Consider the following 23586-nt stretch of genomic DNA (forward strand, 5'->3'; position numbering starts at 1 on the left):
ACAATGTGTAAATATAAAATTTTGATGTGTGTTGATTATTAAGTCCGTTGGAATGTGCAATATTGTTGTCATTCGACAACTAGCAGGTTATTTGTAGTTGGGTCTAAGAAGAGAGACAGGAAGACTACAGGAATCTGTGAATTAAACATTCCAATGCATTTTAGTATTGTCATAAATTTTATGTTTTGTTGGATATTAATTTCTTTTCGCAAGTACATATTAGATTTTATTTTCGGTTTAATGAGCCAAGATGGTTCTCAAGATGTATTTGCTCTTGTTGAAAAATAAAATGTAAATAGTTGGTCATAGTTTATAGGATGAATTCGACATCGGGTCACTAGAAGAGGGATGTGTTATATGTAATCACCATTAAGGTATCATAGCTTCTACGAATGATGTTAATGGCGGACCCTCGGACCCACCCCCAAGATGCATACCATCACTTTTGTATTTGTCATGTTGCTTCCAACTTGAATACTCATGTGAAGAATGTAGAGATGAATAAATTATCAATTGCCATTACTTATCAAATAAAAAGGGAACTAGTAGGCTGTAAGGCTCAATCTTCATACGATCAATGAGGAAGGTTTCGAATACATTAATGACATGAAAAAGAAAAATGATCATTAGTATTTGGTATTTCTAAGGTTTACATATTCATGCACTTAATCATAGCAACTAGAATTAAATTGATAAAATAATCATGCACATTAGTAAATCGTACAACATTGATTTCGTTATTGACTTACCAATTATTGATTCATCCAATACTCTTTTTCTTTATCAATATGTATTTTCTCCCAACATTGTTGATCAAGAATCACCTAGCTACCTTTCAATTTTCATCAACATATTACCATAAATCACACAACACAACATCATGTCAAAGTCCAATAAATAATTCATTTATAGGAAGAGATTGAATTAATTTTGTAAACATACAAGTATATGAAAGAAATATTATGTATTCTTAAACATAATTATCTTGGCATTAACTCATAAATTATGAATCTTATCTTATTATGCTAAAACCAAGAAAAACAATTAGAAATGAACCTCATAATTCTCTTCCTACTCTTGTTGGATTCCAAGCAGGCAAACACAGTATCGTAAGTCAAATCCATCAATGACTTAACTATCAAATCTTTTGCAGCATTTGCTAAATTATAAAGTGCATACTGATCATTTTCGTTTACAGATTTTTTATCCAAAATCTTGAGTTCTTGAATATAATTCGGGTTTTCCGCATGCTTTTTGCAGTAGACGATAACTTTCGCTAGTACATGTCCGGTGACTGTCGGCACCCGAAACTTTCTTTGGTTGACAGGCAGATCTTTTAAATACTTACGGATTGTTTTCATTTGCACTGCCACGTTTTCTTCGATTTCGAAGGTCAATCCATCTGAGCTCGTTAGGGTTATCGTGTTCCTGTTCTCGGATGAAGAACAAGATCTTGATGAAGATGCCATTCTTAGAAAGATTTGATGAGAAAATTGGACAAAATTTAGAGGACAGATTTAAAAAAAATTGAAAAACAATAAAACTCAGAGAGATTCTGATTTGTAGGATAGTATTTACTTATATTTCTAAAAAAGGAATAACATGTTCTATTTATAACAAACTTCCTTAATAATGGGAAATTAGGGAATTATAGAACACTCAATTAACCCTTAATTTTCTACAGAAACTTCTTTTTCGACAATTACTCCCTTCGTTTTGAAATATTACTCGCTATAGTTTGGTTGTGTGTACTATTTATATATATCATTTAAGCTTATTTTTGTGTATTGCGACCAATGTGTAAGTAACAATATAGTCGAGTGAGATCTTGTTTATATCGTCTAATCACGTACTTTAAAAATATTAACTTTTTATCATTTTTAAATGTGTATAATTCAATATATAAATGAGTAAAATTATACATTGTATTGCGTAAAAAGTCAAATGTAGCAAGTATAATGGAATGGAGGAAGTATATAAGACACTAATTCTTAAATGAGACGGTCTCAGGGTGAGATCATTTCTATTGGGCTGACCCAATATATATTTTTTTGTCTTAAAATAATCACTTATAACGTTAAAGTGATCTCTTATAATTTTAATATAATTACTTTTAATAGTGTTAAAATGATTACTTATAAGCTTAAAACGATTACTTATGATCTTACAGTAATCAATTGAAGAAATGGTCTATTATATAGACCCGTCTCATGGTGAGATGGTCTCATATTAGACGAGCTGTATATAAGGAAGTGATCTTTGAAATAATTGTTTCTGTATAAGTGTGAATTTAAATTTCATTGTGTTTTTTTTATATCAAAAAAAAAAGATTTTATTATTTTATTATTTTTTATTTTTTTACTAATGGGCTATTTGTATGGATCCGTCTCACTATGAGAGGATTTCATACAAGACTTATTTGCATGAGCTCATCTCATGGTGAGATAGTCTCATACAAGACTACTTTTGTATTTTATAATTGTACTCTGTAGTACATTAATTGAACATATGAACTAATTGCCTCCAAAATATATAAATTTGTAAAAAGAAATAAGAAATAGATCATCAATTTAGGTTTCAACCTTTACACTTTGTTTGTATTGAATAATATTTCATAGGAGGGAAACTCGAATCATTTTCTCCTAAAAGACTGTTAAAAAATACCCGCCAAATCTAATATTTCTTAACGTGTTGCTCAATTAAAAACGGCTACAATCTAATAAAAAAGCGTTCACCAACTTCCGATCAAACTCACATTGATCTCAATTGTGTGCAGCCCTAATTGGAAAAGTCAAACATATATGCCTTAATCATTGACTAAATTATTAAAAATGTCCAGTATAATCATTTGTCTTGTACTATTCAATAATGCAGCTATTATTATATTATTATTATTATTATTATTATTATTATTATTATTATTATTATTATTAATTTTTTTATTTTTTTTAAATTTTTATTTTTTTTATTTATTATTATTATTATTATTATTATTATTTTTTTTATTATTATTATTATTATTATTATTATTATTATTATTATTGTTATTATTATTATTATTATTATTTTTATTTTTATTTTTATTATTATTATTATTATTATTATTATTATTATTATTATTATTATTGTTATTATTATTATTATTATTATTATTTTTATTTTTATTTTTATTTTTATTTTTATTTTTACTAATAATAATAATAATAATAATAATAAAAACAAAAAAAATAAAAAAAATAAAATAAAATAAAATAAAAAATAATAATAATAATAAAAATAATAATAATAATAATAATAATAATAATAATAATAATAATAATAATAATAATAATAATAATAATAAAAATTAAAAAAAAATAAAAATTAAAAAAAAAAATTAATAGGTAACATCACGTGCAAGTCACGTGATGGTCAACCGTTACATTTAACGGTCAAACCCTAACAAAACATTAAAAGGTAGTCTTTCGCAAAAAAAGTATTATAAAAGGTAGTTTTTTGCAAAAAAATTTATAAAAGGTAGTTTTTTGCAAACTAGTGTATAGAAAAGGTAGTTTAAAATAATTTTCTATATATATATATATATATATATATATATATATATATATATATATATATATATATATATATATATATATATATGTGTGTGTGTGTGTGTGTGTGTCTTTTCTTACCGTTGTGCTTGAATAACGCTTTTAAAAGGAAAAGAATGTAAGAAGATGGAGGAAAAGGAAGGATAAAAATGATTCGAGTGTTTGTCATTTGAATTTTTAATCTTTTTAAAATTAAAAGAAATATTTATTTTGTTTAAAATGTTTACGAAATTTCTCATTTAATTTTCGTCTATTTATGTTCTGTTCATTTTTTTTGGTATACAAAATGAGAAAAATGTAATTGGTCCATTTCCTTAGCTTTTTTTTTTCCTTTTTTTTCTAATGAAACATAATATAAATCTACATTAAAATAGCTTTTACATTTCTGTTGTTAGATTTTCCCTTAATGGTTTGATTAATATTTTCTAAATTGTAATACAATGTAAAGAATTATTTTTGCTGATATTAGTTTTTTTTTTTTTTTTTTAAAAAAAAATTCAAAATCTATGTTTTAAAGTTGTAAGATTGTGAAACAAACCTTTGTAATACCCAAGTTACGGTGGATTTATACAATGTGTAAATATAAAATTTTAAAGAGAAATGTGGACTCTAATATTAAAGAAACAAAGCGATTGAATTATGTACGTTATTATTCATATTATTAAAGAGTTGAAATATGTAATATGTTCATGAGCCTTTTTACAACGTATCTAAATAATTGTAATGTTTAACAAAATCCTAAAATATATGAAATTATATATGAATAAATCCATCAATACAGTTTTTATTTTGCTATCTTCTTAGGATAAATCAATAATAAAAAATGAAGTATACCCCCTTTTATTCAGCTTATGTGTCTCATTTCCTTTTATAGTCAAGTCACATCAATTGTCCCCATTCTATTTTTGGTATGGGTTTTTGACTTTTATGTCCTTGGTAGCTTTATCTTATTTTTAATTATACTCTCCATTACCCATACTAATTTTCATGTCTTACATTAAAAACCCGTAATACCACTCTCTTTCCTACCTTAGGGTCCCAATTTTAACTCTTTTTAAAATCTGTGAAAAGTCAAATGGGACTCTTAAGGTGAATAAGAGGGAGTATTAATTTCTAGTTTGTTATATATCCAAAACGACAATACCACTAACCACATGAATAAATCATATAAAAATAGAGTAACTAATTAACGCTTACAACGTAATACAGTAATAGAGATTCCTTTTAGTTAATTTTTTAAGTTGAAGTCAATATCCGATATCATGCATAATTAAGGAAGTCCGGATCGTAGATCCAAACCTTGCACTTCAATAATGGACGTAGTCGAGTATAACTTGTAAATTTTATAGATTGTAATTCTATTATAATTATACTAGGATAGAAACCCGTACCATGCACGAATTTTAAATACGTTAATATTTTTTAAAAAAATTAGACTAATAAAATATTAAATTTTAGACTATTTATACTGTAATTATTGCCATTAAAGTGTTAATACATTTTTAAAAGGAATAATTGCATTACCGAAAATACGACAATAATTTTAGTTGATTAAATTTTAATTGCACTATATTTAATAGTTGAGATAGTCTGATTGCATACAGACAAATTACAATTGTCTGCTTTTTTGCATTAAAATATTTGTTGCCAAATTGACATTAAATTCAATAATCTTGACATTTTTCCTAAAATTCAAAATTATAATTATGGTGGTCTAACAATATCAATGATTGATTTTAATGATCTATTAAATAAATTTTATGTCATTTCAGTTTTAAAGAATAATTGCTAGAAAAAAAAAGCAATCATATACTTCCAGTAATTTCCTAAATCGCATTATAATTGAAATAAATGTAACTTATTATGCAGTATAATTTTCTACATAGTACATCATACATTTCGCAATATACTATTTTAAACAGTACATCATATATATTATAGTGTAATCCAATAATTTATCAAACTATAATTTTCTACAAGTACATCATATATTTTCTAGTATAATTTTTTAAACAATACATTTATATATAATAAAGTAATTGGAATAATTGTAATTTATTATATCCATTAATGTATAAATTTTTCCAAAAATGCAAATTCGTAAATATGGTAAATCCAAAAGTAAATGTCAATCACTCAAATTCCATTAATAAAGTCTAATAAAAAAAGACAAATGGCATGCTCACAATAAAACTACCTTATGCTATTATACAATAAAATTAATAGAATTTATGATTATAGTATAATCATCTTTAATATTTGTGGTGCCTAAATATTAATTCCATAAAATCAGTAGTAAATTTAGAGGTGTTCATTCGGGTGATCAAATTGGCTTTGAACGTATGTCATTAAGTTCGTTACGATTTCGGATCGGTTACATTTCAAATACGTGTTGCACCAGGTCACGCCCGAGTGGGGTTGATTAGTTTCGAGTTGGTTTAAGATCGGGTCTTCAGGTTATCGGATTTTCTCTAGTTCAGAGTCGATTGAAGTTCCAATTGAGCTATCATAATTCAATAACCAGTTTGGTTTTATCAGGCACAAATCGGGTTTAGACCTTACTTTTTGAGTAGGAGTCAGTTATGCGCTACTATCGTCCAGTTCAGTATCAGATTAAGTTGTTAGTCGATTATATTATCGGATTAAATTACTTAATTAGACTTGATATAGCTATTAGATTATGAAGTGATAATATGACCAAGTTAAATAATTAAAACTCTAATACATTAGAGTGAATGAAAGTAATAATATTAACTATCTAAGTCTAATATAGACTTATAGAGTAATGATTAAAACTCGGACAATTAGAGTTTATAAAATTATTGTATACAATGGATTAGCCATATTTTTATTACCAAATAGTTATAGTAAATATTAAAAACTAAATGATTATTTATTAGATTTGATATTAAGCTATTAGATTTTAAAGTGGAAGAAAACATATTGAATAGAATAAAAGAAAGTTATATGAACATCATTCAAGTAAAAAAGTAAATGGGACAAATCAAATTAGAAATACAGATGGAATGATTAAGTAACTAGTAACCTAAAGAAGATAACTAAATGCAAGAACATATAATACACCTATATCCACTACAAAATTAAAAGTAAATGACGACAAAGAGATTTAATTTATAGCCATCTTTGTCGCTAATAATATTTAGCGACAAATATGACGAAAAATCTTTGTCGCCACCCACTTTGTCGTGAATGTCGCCAAAATAAAGATTTGTCGTCACCTTTCTGCCACATTGACGACAAAACAAGCACTATGTCACTATTTTTGTCGAAAAAAAGATTTCGGTCTAGAAAATTCTCAAATCAAAATTTTTGGTTTGGTCTAATTTTTGATTGACAATTCTCTGTCAAAATTGAGAAAATTAAAAGAAGGCTCCGTCATAGTTGTTGTAAATATATTTATAATCTAATATTAACTTTAACTGTTACAAGTGCTTGGACGAGCAAGAGGGCAAGTGGAGAACAAGTTAAAGGATTTCGGAGGATACTTACCACTATACAAAGCAGCAGTTAGAAGTGATTGGGAAGTAGCTAGAAAGTTCTTAGATAAAGATCCTGAAGCCTTATCTGCTAAGATTACAAGAGCGTCAGAAACTGCACTGCACATAGCTGTTGGTGCAGGAAAAAACATCAAATTTGTGGAGTCATTAATAAAGAAAATGTCTCCTGAAGATTTAGCCTTAACTGATCAAAATGGGGAAACTGCTCTTTCTGTGGCGGCTGTTGTTGATAATCTTGAGGCTGCAAAATTGCTGGTGAACAAAAATCCTGAATTGCCTTATATTTTTGGGAAATCAGGGTTGCCTATTCATAGGGCTGCACAGTTTGGTCATAGGGATATGTTTTTGTATTTGTTGAGTGTTACAAGAGATGATATTGATCCTTCTCCTTTCATTGGAAAATCTGGTGGGATGCTTATTATTGCTGTTATTACTGCTGAGTATTTTGGTGAGTAATCCTGAATTTCTTCTTGCTTCATTTTATTAATTATATTGATCTCTTACGAGGAGGTACGGCCGGTTGAAAATATTTTACATGTGAGAAAGATCCCATATTATTTATAAAATTGTTAGTTGTAGACTTGTATATAATGCTTGGGGCGTCATCCTTCTAGTACCATATGGTTTTGAGAAATAGTGAAGCTCATCTAGTGCTGTATGCAAGTCAATGCTCATTACCCGTGGGTTTGTGGGCCCGAGCCACCGAATGCCCCGTGGGTGTGTCCACAACGAGTGGGATCATGAACGGGCCGATCATGTGACGAATAGTCACGACCTAACATGGTATCTGAGCCGATAGTTCGATTAAAATTTAAAAATGATAGGTCCGAAAAAAATGGCGTTCCTACCCTATTTAATTAATCCCACACAAGCGAACTTGACGGGGGTTCACAAGTGAGGGGAGTGTTGGGATTGTTTATCCCACATCAACAAATTGAAGCTGGTGCACGCACTTTTATAAGCTATTGAAGTTCTTCTTTCCATTGTCATATATTTTAGGATGATATATATCTACTTGACTTATGAAGTATGTGCATCTCGTGTTTCCCTGTTAATATGATCGCATTCACAATAAATCCTGTTTAATTTTACACGAGTATGGTTTGTATGTCATCTACCCCCGGACCTTAGCTCTATAAGCGAAATTTACTAGGTATGATGGTTTGGTATATTAAAGGTTTAAAAAAAACTAAATATCAATTATTAATTCAATTATTACTATTCGTTTCATATAATTTGACAAAAATCATTTAATTATTATCAAATGTGTTTGATATAAATATGTAATCAAATATAAGTTCGTCTAAATATATATTAATTAAAAGTTAAAAGATATTAATATTCATCAAGAAAATTATCTTGTTTTATATGAATGTAATTTAAACACATATTTGTCTCCTTTGGTTGAGTATTTTTCCGCTACCGCTTTTAAATTTTGAGGAGAAAAATAATTATGTAGTACCGAAGTGTGTCATTTAGAATAATGTATTATTTTAGTATACTCGTATATATATGTAGCACATAATTCAAGGTCCTATGTATAAAAATTGGTAATAAAATACGTATACTATTTTAATTAAATTTATGTTGTTTACCATGTAATATTAGTCCTAACGATTGAATTGATTAAATTTGATCTAATAAACTTTGTAAGGTGAAAGTTCAGCTTATCTCATGCAAGTTTTCGAATTATATAATTAAAATCTTAATGATCTCTGATTTAATATTGTTGTGCATGGTTTCTTATAAATAGATATTGCTCTCAAATTGGTCGAGCGCTACCCAGACATGGCCACAACCGAAGTACCGGATATGGATTCCCCCTTAACCGTGCTAGCAAGCAAGTCTACAGCTTTTCCTAGTGGACAAACACCCACCTATAATCCCGGTACTTCTTTAATACTCCTTCCCTCGTTTTTATATGTTCTTCTCCAATAAAATTTACAAAGTTTAGTATCAAATTTTGATTATGATTTTTCATCGATTTATATAAAAAACATATTCATGTAGGATCTTTAAAGATTCATCTTAATATATATGTTTAAATATCAACTTGTTAGAATTTTTGAAAAATCACAATTAAAATTATTTGCGAAAAAAGTTATGGGAAGAACAATGAAGACAGAGAGAGTATTTCAAAACTAATTAAAGATTATTTAGAAAAAAATAGGATAATACCACTATTTTTTGATTTAATACATTTTGTGTGTGTTTTTTGGAAAGTTTATCATATCTTATAAGTCATTGGAGTCATTTCTCCCATTGTTATATGATTTTGAAATAATATCTCATTGGCTTATTATCGAAGTATATACTATAGGGGTGCACAGAGTCCGTTTTGGTCTAGTCTGACAAAAAATCAAACAAAACAAAAAATTTCGATATGTAAATTTTCTAGATGGGACCGAACTGTTTAAATTACTAGACCGGACCAGACCGATTCATTCTACAACATTCTGATCTACAGTTTTTTATTTTTACATTTTTCTCCAATTTAATATATGTATTTATGCAAATATTTCGAACCCCCAATCATCAAATATAATAATATGTAATTAGTTGATTGCATCAACATAATTCAAGTATATAATATTACTATATAAAATTAGCTACACCTCGAAATATCTAGATAGCGACCTTTTTTTTATTATTGTTTTTGGTCACAGTATGGTTTACGGTCCGTTCTGGTCTGGTTTGAAAAATAAAACCTACTACCAGACCGCAAATCGTAATTTTTTTTTGAAAATAATCAAACTATACCATTTAGATTGTAGACCACACAAATTATTAAAATTACAGTTTGTTCCGATTTGGTTTTTGGTTTAAATCAAACTTTGTTCATCCCTACATGTACACCTCGTATTTTCCCGATTATTTTGTTGAACTTAACATATATATCTCTAAATCACAGTTAAACTTATTTGGAACTGCTGGCAAAAAAAACAAATACATCGTAATGCAATTTTGCTTACCAGGAGTTTGAGTGACGAGATTTTACAATTAGATGATGCGAAAGCTTTTGAAATGTTTCGAGAACCGCTACTTATTGCAGCAAAATTAGGCACTCATGAGATTATAGAAGAGATTGTAGAAGCATTTCCTCCGGCGATTTGGGCTTCAGATGATGAGAATCGCAACATATTTGAATTGGCTGTCTTGCATCGTCGAGAAAATGTTTTCAATCTTATATATCAAATGAGCAATTACAAGCATTTAATAACAAGGCACACCAACAAAAATGATAACAATAACATATTACACTTGGCCGGCCAATTGCCAAGTCCTGATCGACTTAAACTTGTCTCGGGTTCAGCATTGCAAGTTCAAAGAGAGCTGCAATGGTTTGAGGTTAGCTGTGATACCATGTTAAGACTACAGAAGGAAAAAAAAAAAAAAAAAAAAAAAAAAAAAAAAAACTCACGTTTATAGTTAGAGCATCAGAATATGTTGCGTATACTCTATCTAACATGTAGTTTGCATATATTTGCAGGAAGTAAGAAAATTTGTAGAGCCTGCTAGAAAAGAAGCAAAAAACAAAGATGGAAAAACCCCATGGATGGTTTTTAGAGAGACACACCAAGACTTAATCAAAGACGGAGAAAAATGGATGAAAAGCACAGCAACTGCATGCACAGTTGCCTCCACACTTATAACAACAGTAGTTTTTAGTGCAGCAATTCGTGTTCCTGGCGGCGAATCGAACGATGGATACCCCAAATTAAGCCACCATTGGTGCTTTCGCGCATTTGCTGTCACAGACTCAGTCTCTCTTTTCACGTCAGTCACTGCCGTTATATTGTTTTTGTCAATCCTAACTTCTCGATACTCTGAAGGAGACTTTCATCTAGCTCTTCCTAGGAGGTTGATTTTTGGATTGATGATGCTTTTTATTTCGATAATAAGTATGACTGCAGCCTTTAGTTTTGCAATCTACCTTTTGTTTGGATATCACAGGTCTATAATTGTGATTATAGTGGGTGCTTTGGCTGTAGTGGGAAACTTGGCTTGGAATATGTTGCCTTTACTTTTCCAATATTTTAGATCTACTCTTTGCTGTGGCATTTTTGGGAAGCAAAGCGATCGTATACTTCATTGATTACTTTTTTGTATCCTTATTGAGTAGTTTTATTCGTTAATTAGTTAATTTATGTAAAAACTCTAATTTTTGGGTTGAAGTATTGTGATTTTGCTTGTTTATGCAAACGGTTATGAACGTAATTCATTTGTAATCATCGTATCAAAACAGGCACACAACCTGTCTCTTAAGATCAATTCCATGAAATTCTGCTAAAACTGTATCTGTATTCTGGTTTTCTTTCTTTCTTTCCATTCTTTTCTGTGCAATCATGGTAGAAACTAGAAAACCAAAATCAAAATAAAAAAAACCCAAATAAGTACAACCCATTATACCTTCATCCTTCATATGTATCTACCACTGTGAGTGTGGAGACGCTGCAAGGTGTAACAAACTATAGAGGATGGAGACACTCTATGGAAATAGCTTTGTTTATAGAAAGGAAGTTGAGATTTGTTATTGGAGCAGTAACAAAGGAAGAAAATAATGAGGCAAGAGTTGTTCGTTTCACAGGATAGTGATTGGTAAGGTCTCTTCATGATATGATTACTACCTCAAGCAAGATACAATAAACCAATCTACAACGAAAACATAATATGTTGTGGCTAATGAAGCTTTAAATTAAACAATATGGCTAAGAAAATTAATGTCATACTCCCTCCTATTCAGCCTAAATGTCTCATTTAACTTTTCACACTTGTGGAGACAATATTTTAATCCTTAATATCTTATTAAAAATTATAAAAAGTTGATATTAATAATTTTTGTATTGAGACGATTCAAATAAGATCCCACATGACTATGTTTTAACTTATAGATTAAGAGTAAAATACAAATTAAGAGTGATAAGTGAATAGTGCTAAAAATCAAATGGGACTTAGGCTGAATAGGAGGTATAATATATTGGTGAAGTGAAGGAGGAGCTACAGCTATCCACTGTGATACTGATTCTGCAATAGCAATTCCTAAGAATCTATTTTTTTCATCACAAGACAAAGAATATTAAGTATTACTTTGTTAGAGATGCTCAAAATAACGGTGAAGTCAAGATAGTTAAGATTGATGGAAAAGATCAATTAGCTAACATTTTTACCAAAGCGCTTTCAAAGGGAAGATTCAAAAAACTCAGAGGCTTACTTAAAATGAAGACCACAAGTCTATAGGAGGAGTGTTAGTAAACTATTCATTTAGTCTCCCTCATTAATAAGTTCATTTATTAAGTAGATTAATTAATAGGAGCATGAATTAGTTAAGAGTTATGAGTACTTAAAAGCCCAAAAGGTTGCTTGGTTTTCATATCACAAATAATATTTCCTCCATTTTCTAATGTTCTTTCCATTTGAAATATTCCATCATAAGGAGAAAGACATTTTATTAATGTTTTTAACACATATTTAGAAGATAAAATATATCTATGTGACATCTCGTTAGATTCCTCTGAATGTATATATTTTTATTATGTATTTTTTATAATGGAAAGAAAAAAAAAAGAAGGGATAAATTAGTTTTAATGTCAATGATCAAAATGGAACATATAAAACATTAATTATTAGGATATATAATTAAGTTTGAGCCGGTAGAGCCCAAGGTCATATTAAGCCAGGGTTTGAGAATCATTCTCTTCCACCTTCTGAAAAGATTCTCGTCAATCGCCATTTACGTAAAGACTAATTACCCTTTCATCCCTAATTGTATAGCATTCTTTTGCGTTACTTCAACATAGACATTTATTCAAATAAAATTTGGCCAAATAATTGCCCATCAAATCGCCATATTACAAAATTGTTTTGTTTTTAAGGTAGTTTTTGGTTCGGCCCGTTTTTTATGAGGCTATCTCACCATGAGATGGATTCATATAAAAGATTTATTAGTAAATATTATTAAAAGAATAATGAAATAAACTAAATTTCCACTTGTATGAACCATTTAAAGCCATTTCATACTAGAACGACCTTAATAAAAAATTAGTATTTTTTATATGAAAACTTGTCTTGAATTTATGATATTTGTTAATCGCTTTTTTTTTTTAACAATAAACATATTCTTTTAGTTAAATTTTTTTAAATTTCATTTGTATTTTATTTGTTTCTAAATTTTTTTTGTATGACAAATGTTAGCTTTCACATGGGGAAAAGTCAATGCAAATGACAAATGAAATGATCTATAGAATTAGCTGGCACGCGTAAGTGGGATTATTTTTCTGTCTTGTTCAATAGACATGGGATCTTGATTTACTGGAATATACTATTTTTAATTCAAGTTGAATGTGAAATCTCATTTAAGAGAGTTTTATTACGTTTTTATTTTAAACTAAATTAAAATAATTTATATATTAATCAAAGTATTTACGTTCTTACTTAATTGTAAATGAAAACGATGATGTATTAGAGTTCGAACATTGTGTTTTAAACTCCAATATTGCCAAGATCGAATGTATGAAGTTTAGTGACAAACAAATTACGCTATCAATGATATCGATGTTTGTAGCAGAAAGTAAAGCAATAAAACGACACAAAAATTTAACGAGGTTCACCCAACTTAGGCTACATCCTCCGGTGTGTAGTATCTCTTATATTATCAAAGGAGTTCAAAGAACTCTCAAATATGGAGAATTACAATAGAAAAGAGATATAGACTAGTGTTTGGCTTGGGGTATATTTTTTGTGGATGTTTACAATGTGAATGAGAGCTCTCTATTTATAGGAGAGATCACACTAAGTAACATTAAGTATATTAAAGCTATGAATAAATGATAATGAAACATCCCCAAAAACTTGAAGAGTCAAAAACACCATCCTAGGAGCATCAGTAACATTAATCCATACTTTAATCATCATCATAAAGCACAATCATCAAGACTCATCTTAATACACTCATTCACGACATACTTATGGAATTCCATCTCAAGAGTCACCACATAAATGCACACACCAAATATACACTCAAGTCACACCATTCATAACAGTAAATTCTCATTAAGCATGTCATTTTTAAGATACTATTAATATTATAAGACAGTTGCTCCTATATTTTTTAAACTTATTCTAATGATTATTAAAGGGAGGACAGTATGTCACAACTACCATCATCTCCTAAGCAGGTTGTCATCGCGACCAAGTCACTTAGATTTCATCCATTCTTTTGATAATTCAACTTTAAATATCTTCTTTTATATGTCATGCATCCTTGTTGTAAATTTTCTTAATAATGAAATAAATGAAAAAATAATGGCAAAAAATCTAATACGTTACTCTCCTAAAGATTAAATTTGTTTGATTGTATTTTTTTAGTAAGAAAAAGTAAACCAAGATCATTAGACTTTGTTGTGCGACAGCGGAAGCAAAGATCGAAAAACAATAATAAAACAATAAAGATTCAAACAAACAATAAAGAAAATCACACCGAGAAATTAACGTGGTTTACTATCAACGTGATAGCTACATCCACCGGCACCGAGAATAAACTTTTCACTATAAACCGGGAGATTATAAGATGAACACGAGAAACCACAACGATGGCTCTCCAAGCTTTTTCTCTCTTAGTTTTCCTCACTTTGTGTTTTGCATTGCATCTCATCCTAATTCTAATTACATGGGGCCTTTATATAGTATACCTCATAATAAAAAGAAATTACGGCTAAGAAAATACAAAAAACCGTCAAAGACTAAGAGTAACCGCCCAAAAAACGTGCCAAGAAACCGCCATTACGCGAGCCTTGTAAAACTACACGAGCCGCGAAACAGAGGTAGAACACACTCCGCGCCCCGCGGATTGGGACAGCAGATACTCCGCGCCCCGCGGAGTTCACTCTGTTCGAGTCACCACATTTCAGCAATCTCCACCTTGACGAGAACACGTAGTCAACCACTACCTTATCAAACCATAGTGAAGCAAAACCATTCTCAAGCCGAAACCCGATGCAAAGCTCAAGCATAAGCCATACATTCCGACAAGTCTCCAACCAAGACCCATCCCGATAAGTCTTCAACTAAGACCCATCACATACTCGTTTCCAAGTATAACAACTTATAACGCTCAACTAGCATCACAAGTTCACTCATAATGCTCTATCTGCATCACGAGTACACGAGGCAAGCTCCACCTTGAGGTTGTGCACACCTCCACCTGTAAGCTCCCTCACACCGCCTCTAAGGGCCTATGCTAATGAATCCAGCATAGTAAAGAATCTACTAGGACTGTCATACCATCCTACCTTCTTTACCTCTATCTTCATGTACGTGCATTCCGAATGAAATCTGACCACACTGTGCTTCTCCCGAACATCAAGTACCTGATCACTAAACACACAATCGTAGTACAAAAAAGCCAACCAAGGTTGATCACAAAGAACCATCACCGAGATCAAGACATAATCAAACTCAACGAACACAACCCAAGCTTCAATCGATGTAACAAAGCACTTAGTATCATTCTCGTACATAAGAAACACAACAGCTGATCCAAGCAAACCGTAGAGAGAACAAATCTCTACCTACCAGTGCCCCCACCCAGGTTGAGTCACAAACCTACAAATGACACTTCTGGCATGCGCAAAACAAGTACACATCACAGCATACTTCAAACACCGAACCATTACTCTAGACATGTAGACCGACTTAGCCTCAAAATGAGGTGATGTAATTGAGCTAAGTAACACTACCAGTCCATACAACAGTTCCCACACTCTGCTCATACGTAAACTCATAGCAAGCCACTGCGCCCGCTCACTATACTCTACAATGTGCTCATAAGTTGGAGGTCCAAGTGACTCCATAAAAATGGCTACCAACCTTGCCAATCCCACAAGGTTCAATGCATAACCTTCCACACTTATAGCAACCAAAACAACACTCCCTACAACCAACCTATTAGACTTCTCGAGAACACATATAGGCTTTTCTTGAAACCCTTTAGATCGGCGGAATGTTCCCTGTACTGACTCCTTTAAACTATCCACAGAGATAAAGATAGCACCAGAAATCACAGTCAGAGAGATACCTGGGGTAGCATCAACACCATCAATCTGGGGTCGAACAGAAATGGATGAGGAGTTAACCTCATACTCCACCTCAAACTCGGTACCACTATCACCATAACCAGCTGCTGCAAATATGAGATAGCACGATACCCTACTGAGCCACACCACACACATACTGGGCAAATCTAATCCCATGTGTAAACCCCAATCGAACAAACTAATCCAGTATCTACTCAACAACCAAGTACCAGAGAGCATGCATAAGACTTTCCCTAACAAGGTCCAATTTGCTATTCCTGTAACACCGTTCTGCAATGGTGTTATCCTATAGGTATGATGTCACAAAATACCTAAAACACAGAACATAACAAATCCACAAAACGAACTATCCAAATGTAGCCAACTAACCATCTTACCATACAAGTGATCATGAGATTCAATGTTAAGCTCACACCCGTGTTTAAACCCAAACACACAATGCTTGTCTTCCTCAAGGTAGGCATCCTTGACACTTGTAAGACGATTCTCAATGGACAATTCCAGCCCTCTACTTTCACCCATATGACCATGTCTATCATAAATTGTCATCTCCTGGTGACAAGTAGAAGCACTAACTGCAGAACTAAGCAGCGTAACACCCTGAAAGACATACAGGGATTTCACCTTGACACCCTTAAGTATCAAATCCAAACCCTTAAAGAAACTCAATTCCCCTGCTAAACTCACCCTTGAGCCCCATATCATCTAAGGTCCCAAGCGATATCAAGTTCTTCTCTAATGCAGGAACATGCCTCACCTTAGTCAAAGTAAGCCTTCTCCCATCACTGGTCCGAAGTCTCATGGAACCAATATCTACTACTTCACATGGAGTACCGTTAGCAATCGTAACTAAAGCCCCAAAACAAGACTCATAAGTATCAAACTAATCCCGACGAGGACTCATATGGAACGAACTACCAGAATCAAGAATCCAGCTATCAACCAAATCACTAGACTCAACACAACTAATCAATGCTAAATCTTCCTCCGAATCATAGCTCTTGTTCTGTTTACTTTCGACTACTGTGGCATGAGATTTATTCTTTAATTTTGGACATTTAGACCTAAAATGTCCTGGTTCCTGACAGTGATAACATATTATGGTCTTAGTGTTGCTAGACCCATCTCTACTATTACAAGCATCCGACCTAGCACCATTACTATTGTTAGATCCCTTATTCTTTCTAGAATTTCTACCCGACCTAACAACTAACCCACTGCCATAATTCTCATTATCACCTGTCGCCTTTTGACGCAACTCCCTAGTATAAAGTACTGCCTTCACTTCTTCTAGGGTCAACGAGTCTTTGCCAACCACAAAAGACTCCACAAAGTTCTCATAACTATTCGGTAGAGAAACAAGCAATATTAACGCTGCATCCTCATCATCTATCTTAACTTCTAAATTACGCAAATCTAGTAAAATAGAATTAAGATTTTCTAGATGATTTCTTAATGGCGTACTTGACTGCATCCTGAGACTAAACAAGCAATGTTTCAGTAGCAATTTATTGGTTAAAGATTTTGTCATGTAAAGTGACTCCAATTTTAACCATAATTCTGCGACCGTCTTCTGATCATCAACCTCCGTGATGATATGATCATCAAGACTTAGTAAGATGGTAGAATGAGCCTTCTCTTTCATCACTACTAACTGTTCATCAGTCCATCCGTCTCCAGATCCCGACGTAGATGCCGCACTCTTTGGATCAACGGACACCAAATCTGCAACTGCTTTAATAACGCCTTCATCTTAATCTGCCATAGCCCAAAGCTATTCTTTCCATTAAATTTCTCAATCCTTATTGTAGAATCTCCTACCATTGTTTCCTTCAAAAACTCTTCCTAGGATTAAACCTGAGCTCTTGATGCCAATTGTTGTGCGACAGCGGAAGAAAAGATCGAAAAACAATAATGAAACAATAAAGATTCAAACAAAAAATAGAGAAAATCACACCAAGAAATTAACGTGGTTCACTATCAACGTGATAGCTACATCCACCGGCACCGAGAATAAACTTTTCACTATAAACCGGGAGATTACAAGATGAACACGAGAAACCACAACGATGGCTCTCCAAGCTTTTTCTCTCTTAGTTTTCCTCACTTTGTGTTTTGCATTGCATCTCATCCTAATTCTAATTACATGGGGCCTTTATATAGTATACCTCATAATAAAAAGAAATTACGGTTAAGAAAATACAAAAAACCGTCAAAGATTAAGAGTAACCGGCCAGAAAACGTGCCAAGAAACCGCCATTACGTGAGCCTTGTAAAACTACGCGAGCCGCGAAACAGAGGCAAAACACACTCCGCGCCCCGCGGATTGGGACAGCAGGTACTCCGCGCCCCGCGGAGTTTACTCTGTTCGAGTCACTACATTTCAGCAGACTTTAACTACGGTAATACTCATTCTATTTCACAACAAATAATAGAGCTAATTATGACATTTAAGGTGTTAACATTATGTTATTTGTCAAATATCACCAAAATATTTGGTGACACTTGTAGAAAGTGTCATAAATTAAGATTGAAATATTTGGATAATATTTAAAGAATAATGACATTTTGATAAAATGACAAAAATATCTTGTCACTATTAAAGCCTTTTTTTTTTATAGTGAATTTGCTACAGTTTTTATTTTTATTTGTCTCACTTTATTTTCTATATTTGTTTTTACGATAATGAACCCTATAAATTTGAAAATTTTATTTAATTGCAATTCTATTCAAAAAATCAAAATATTTGTCTAATTTTTCCAACTACATACTACTCCTGCTCCTTAATATTTATATAAACCCCCTTTGTATGTAGCTAACTTATGGGGGCAAATAAGTATATAATTGGATGATTTTATAAAACTTGGGTTTAAAACCAACCACTAAAATAAATTAAAAATTGATATAAAAATTTATAAAATTTTAAATATAATTTTGTGATTGTTGATGATAACTAGAAAATATCTATCAATTTTTGGAAAATATTTTTATAAGTTATTTTTTATTCTAAAATATTTTATATGCATTTTAATCGTTTTTTAATTAGTACAAAAACAAAAGACTAATATTATTTTATACCTTATTATATTCCCATTTTGATATTTTTGATAATCTTTACAATCTATATTTATTTTCCAATAACTTTAATTTAATATTTTTATATTACTTATAGGGGTGAAACTTATTCGGATTAAAACCGCAATCCAAACCAAACCAAACCGAATAACAAATATGGTTTGGTGATTTTTTAAATTTGGTTTGGATTAGGTTTGTAAATTTAAAAACCGAAATAATTAGGTTTAGAATTTTTAAAAACCGAAAACCGCATTACTAGACCGAACACCGAAATATTAAGGGTAAGACCGTAATTTTAAAACCTAAAACAAAAACCCTTATTACCAAATACCAAGTTACCAACACAGGCTGTGTAATAATATATGATTATTACCAAATACCAACAATTATCATATAATACCAACACAGGCACAACAAAGCAAATTCCTGAAAGCAAATTATCATATAATAGTTATTCGGTTCAAAAAAATTTGGTCTGGCGGTTTGGTTCGGTCTACACATATAAAATGCGGTTCGGTTCGGTTCGGTCTAGAAACTAATTTGGTTTGATATTGGTCTGAAAATATGGAGACTGAATAAAATATGGTTCGATTTGGTTTAGATGAAAGTCCAAACCGTAGACCGAACTTTCACCCCTAATTACTTATGATAATCTAACATGTTTCCAACTAACTTTATAAAAAAAAAAAAAAACTAATTATTATTATTATTTTAATTTCCGTTCACATTCCGTGTGAAAACAAATTTAAGGAATGTTTCCATTTAAAAGTTTTCTTTTAAAGCACTCCATTGTAATTACGGCGAGAGATAAACCCATATAGCTCGAGAGAGGTAAACGTTAAGAATCTCCGATTCGATCCAATGGCTGAATTAGTGGTGAACTCTGCAGTTGAATACATTGAAAGCATGATTCTTGAAGAATCAAACAAAGCAGACTTATCCGGTGTTGAATCTGAAGCCAAAGCGGTCCAATCGGAGCTCGAAAGCATAAAAAAATTGGTGACCAAAATCCGATTGCACAACAATGAAGTCCGCAACAAGGAGCCAGTCCGCACCATCTTCGACAAGGTAATAAAAATGGCGTACGAAGCAGAGGATGTTGTCGACACCTACGTTTCCGAAACAGAGTCATCCCGAAACTTAATTCTAGGGTTTAACAAACTGTATCGGGCCCATCAAACCACGAAGGAGCTTCGAAAACTTCGATCCTCCATGAACGAAACAAAAAGGTTTATGGCGGATTCAATGGAAGGCTCAATCAAAGGTGTACGGACTCGTGGGTCTGAATCTCCTAAGTGCCATATCCAATCTGATAAAGAATATGCTGTTGGGATCGATTTCGATATCGAAAAATTGGTGAAGATTTTAATCAACGAGAAGGATTGTGTTGATGTTCTTGCGATTTTGGGTATGGGTGGTTCGGGAAAAACAACTCTTGCTAGGAATATATATAATCATGCTAAGATCAAGAAGTATTTTAAGTATCAGGCTTGGGTTTCGATGTCGCCAGGATGGGTTCTTTCTGATGTAATGTCAGAAATTTCAAGACAAATCAATGATCAAACCGGTTTATTTGATGGGTTGTCTGAATTTTTAATGAATGGTGTAAGAAGAAAGAAATCTCTGATTGTGTTGGATAATGTATGGGACTGTGATAAATTGCATGACGAATTGCTGCCCAAAATATTCCAGCGTGATGATGGTGGTGATGCGAATGATGAGCGTATTAAGATTTTAATCACTAGTCGGCATCGGCATGAGCATGACACCACTCTGAAATGGTGTTTTCATGTGATGGAGCTTCTAAGTCAAGAAGATGCATCGGATTTTTCTAACAAGGTAAGATCACGGCCCTGCCCCATTTTAGTGGTATTAAAGAATGGGAATGGGAAATTTCATATTATTCCTATGTTAATGAATTTTTTTATCAAAAGGTTTTTTGTTTTATAAAATATGATTACCATCTAATACCACCTCTCACAAGCATTGGAATAAATTTTATGAAGGAAATGTGATGATTAAAGTTAAATAAATACGACCATTAAAGTAGTCAAGAGTTTTTTTACTAAAATTACACTAGTTTTTCATTCCCATCACCACACCGTTTATAACCACCTATTCAACGGGTCGTTAGAGTTAAAAATGATTATGGGTATAAGGTTCTAATGAATCCCTTTAAGACTCGACTCTAAATTTAGGGTTTGAGTTTTGAGGCTGCGTTTAAGTCATGAAAAAATAAGAGGATTTGGTAAGGTTCTGATGATTTGAATCCAGGTCTTCAGAACTAGACCTGACCTAGTCATGACCTATCTTATATTTATTTTGACCGAAGTTAATTCAAATTTGACATTAATGGGTTTTAGACCTTAAAATCAATTGTAAATATAGTAGAGTCTGAATAATAAAATTGAGACTCATTTATAACCTTTGATGCGTCAGTCTGATGGAACTATTTTTTTGTCGAAATTGTTCAGGCTTTATGAATCCGATCTAAGTCTTGATCCACAAATTTGTTCAAGGCCAAGGTCCGCGTCTTGTTAGATCTTACCCATACCCAATTCATAACCATTCCTTAATATATACTCCCTCCACTAACGTCCTATTTGCTTTTTGGACACTATTCATCTCGTACTTTTAATTTGTATTTTATTATTAATCTACAAGTTAAAACATAATCACATGGGATCTTTTTTGATTCGCCTCAATGCAAGGATTATTTATATCAACTTTCCATAATTTTTAATAATGCACATTTAGAAATATTATGGATTGAATAAGTGCATTGGATAGAATGCATAGAGTAAATGGGACATTAGTGCTGAATTGGAGGGAGTAAAAATTTGTTGGTTCAATCGTATACATCTTTTTATTTTTTATGGCTTTGCTTAGGTAACAATTGGTGATGATGAAGATGAAGATGAAGAATATGTTGTTGGGATCGATTTCGATATTGAAAAATCGGTGAAGATTTTAACCAACGAGAAGGATTGTGTTGACGTTCTTGCGATTGTGGGTATGGGTGGTTCGGGAAAAACAACTCTTGCTAGGAATATATATAATCATGCTACGATCGAGAAGTATTTTAAGTATCAGGCTTGGATTTCGATGTCGCGAGGATGGGTTCTTTCTGATGTAATGTCAGAAATTTCAAGACAAATCAATGATCAAACCGGTTTATTTGATGGGTTGTCTGGATTTTTAATGAATGGTGTAAGAAGAAAGAAATCTCTGATTGTGTTGGATAATGTATGGGACTGTGATAGATTGCAAGACGAATTGCTGCCCAAAATTATCCAGCGTGATGATGGTGGTGATGCGAATGATGAACGTATTAAGATTGTAATTTAATTTGAAAAAAAACCAGACCAGACCATTTAAACCGTAGACCAGACCAAATACTAAAATTCCGGTTTGATTTACGGTTTAGACCAAACTTTGTTCAGCCCTAGCTGTTTTATTGAAGGGCCACTGTTTTGTTTCTTTAAATACCCCCATTCCCATCCAAACCTCACCATTTCTCCAAGCCTTCACCTTCTTATCACCCCCGAAACGTAATAAAATTCCGATTTTTTGCCTCAAAATTACACAAAATACAATATTAAACATATGAGACAAAAATATCAAATAACACTAGCAACACTACCTTAAACCCACTAAAACATCACACAAGGAGCAAAGAAAATAACTTGAATAAGTGCAAATAATCGCACTTATCGTCTATTATAAATCCTTTTTGACAAATTTATGCTTAATTATTTTTAGGAGGAAAGAAAAAAAAAACTTCTAGAAAAAGACAATGTCCTTCCGCCTAAGAAATTGATGAGAAGGATCTTTGAAATGTAAGTTTAAACGACCTTTCTTAATCGTTTCTTGGAAAGAACCAATTTAAAGATGAATAAATCTAGGGAAATTATTTTTGCATTTTATCAATGCTACTTCTAAACTTTTTCGATTATCAATGGTATTCTCGTGTTATTGAGAGTCTTACAACCGTAACCTTTTCTAATTTTTCCATCCAAAACCGTCAAAACCTGTTAAGTTTTTTCTTTTTTCTTTTATTTTTCAATTTAAAATATAAAGGAAAAAAAATAAAAAAGTTAACGGTTTTGGATGATTTTAGACGGAAAAAATTAGAAAAGGTTACGGTTGTGAGACACTCAATAACACGAAGGTACCATTAATAAAGTACAAAAATTGATAATTTCCGATAAATCCAATATAGGAGTATTACTTTAATTGTAGTTTACCGTTTAAACTCCTTAAAACACGGGGTTCTTGCCAATAGAAGGGGATTTATACTGTACATCGTAT

At 31.7% G+C, this 23586-nt stretch overlaps 3 protein-coding genes across 3 annotated transcripts; 2 read left to right on the forward strand and 1 right to left on the reverse strand.

Moving 5' to 3' along the window:
* Positions 1 to 1025: 1025 nt before the first annotated feature.
* On the reverse strand, positions 1026 to 1544 carry LOC130823237 (SKP1-like protein 7). Its single transcript, XM_057687862.1, has one exon. The coding sequence runs from the start codon at positions 1467 to 1469 to the stop codon at positions 1026 to 1028; it is 444 nt and encodes a 147-aa protein (XP_057543845.1). The 5' UTR covers positions 1470 to 1544.
* Positions 1545 to 6747: 5203 nt separating this feature from the next.
* LOC130823238 (ankyrin repeat-containing protein NPR4-like) lies at positions 6748 to 11204 on the forward strand. The gene is made up of 4 exons (XM_057687865.1): positions 6748 to 7556; positions 8862 to 8996; positions 10020 to 10456; positions 10599 to 11204. The coding sequence occupies exons 1-4, from the start codon at positions 7268 to 7270 to the stop codon at positions 11202 to 11204; spliced, it is 1467 nt and encodes a 488-aa protein (XP_057543848.1). The 5' UTR covers positions 6748 to 7267.
* Positions 11205 to 20072: 8868 nt separating this feature from the next.
* LOC130823156 (disease resistance RPP8-like protein 3) lies at positions 20073 to 22856 on the forward strand. The gene is made up of 2 exons (XM_057687779.1): positions 20073 to 21114; positions 22165 to 22856. Exons 1-2 carry the CDS (start codon positions 20137 to 20139, stop codon positions 22621 to 22623), a joined length of 1437 nt encoding a protein of 478 aa, XP_057543762.1. The 5' UTR covers positions 20073 to 20136; the 3' UTR covers positions 22624 to 22856.
* The last annotated feature ends 730 nt before the right edge of the window (positions 22857 to 23586 follow it).

The sequence above is a fragment of the Amaranthus tricolor genome, chromosome 9 (assembly GCF_026212465.1).
Source record: "Amaranthus tricolor cultivar Red isolate AtriRed21 chromosome 9, ASM2621246v1, whole genome shotgun sequence".
Lineage (NCBI taxonomy): Eukaryota > Viridiplantae > Streptophyta > Magnoliopsida > Caryophyllales > Amaranthaceae > Amaranthus > Amaranthus tricolor.

Coding starts and splice junctions, on each gene's coding strand:
- LOC130823238 (XM_057687865.1), top strand. CDS start 7,268: ATGTCTCCTGAAGATTTAGCCTTAACTGATCAAAATGGGGAAACTGCT. Junction 7,557..8,861: donor TATTACTGCTGAGTATTTTG/GTGAGTAATCCT, acceptor TCTTATAAATAG/ATATTGCTCTCAAATTGGTC. Junction 8,997..10,019: donor AACACCCACCTATAATCCCG/GTACTTCTTTAA, acceptor TCTAAATCACAG/TTAAACTTATTTGGAACTGC.
- LOC130823237 (XM_057687862.1), bottom strand. CDS start 1,469: ATGGCATCTTCATCAAGATCTTGTTCTTCATCCGAGAACAGGAACACG.
- LOC130823156 (XM_057687779.1), top strand. CDS start 20,137: ATGGCTGAATTAGTGGTGAACTCTGCAGTTGAATACATTGAAAGCATG. Junction 21,115..22,164: donor CATCGGATTTTTCTAACAAG/GTAAGATCACGG, acceptor GGCTTTGCTTAG/GTAACAATTGGTGATGATGA.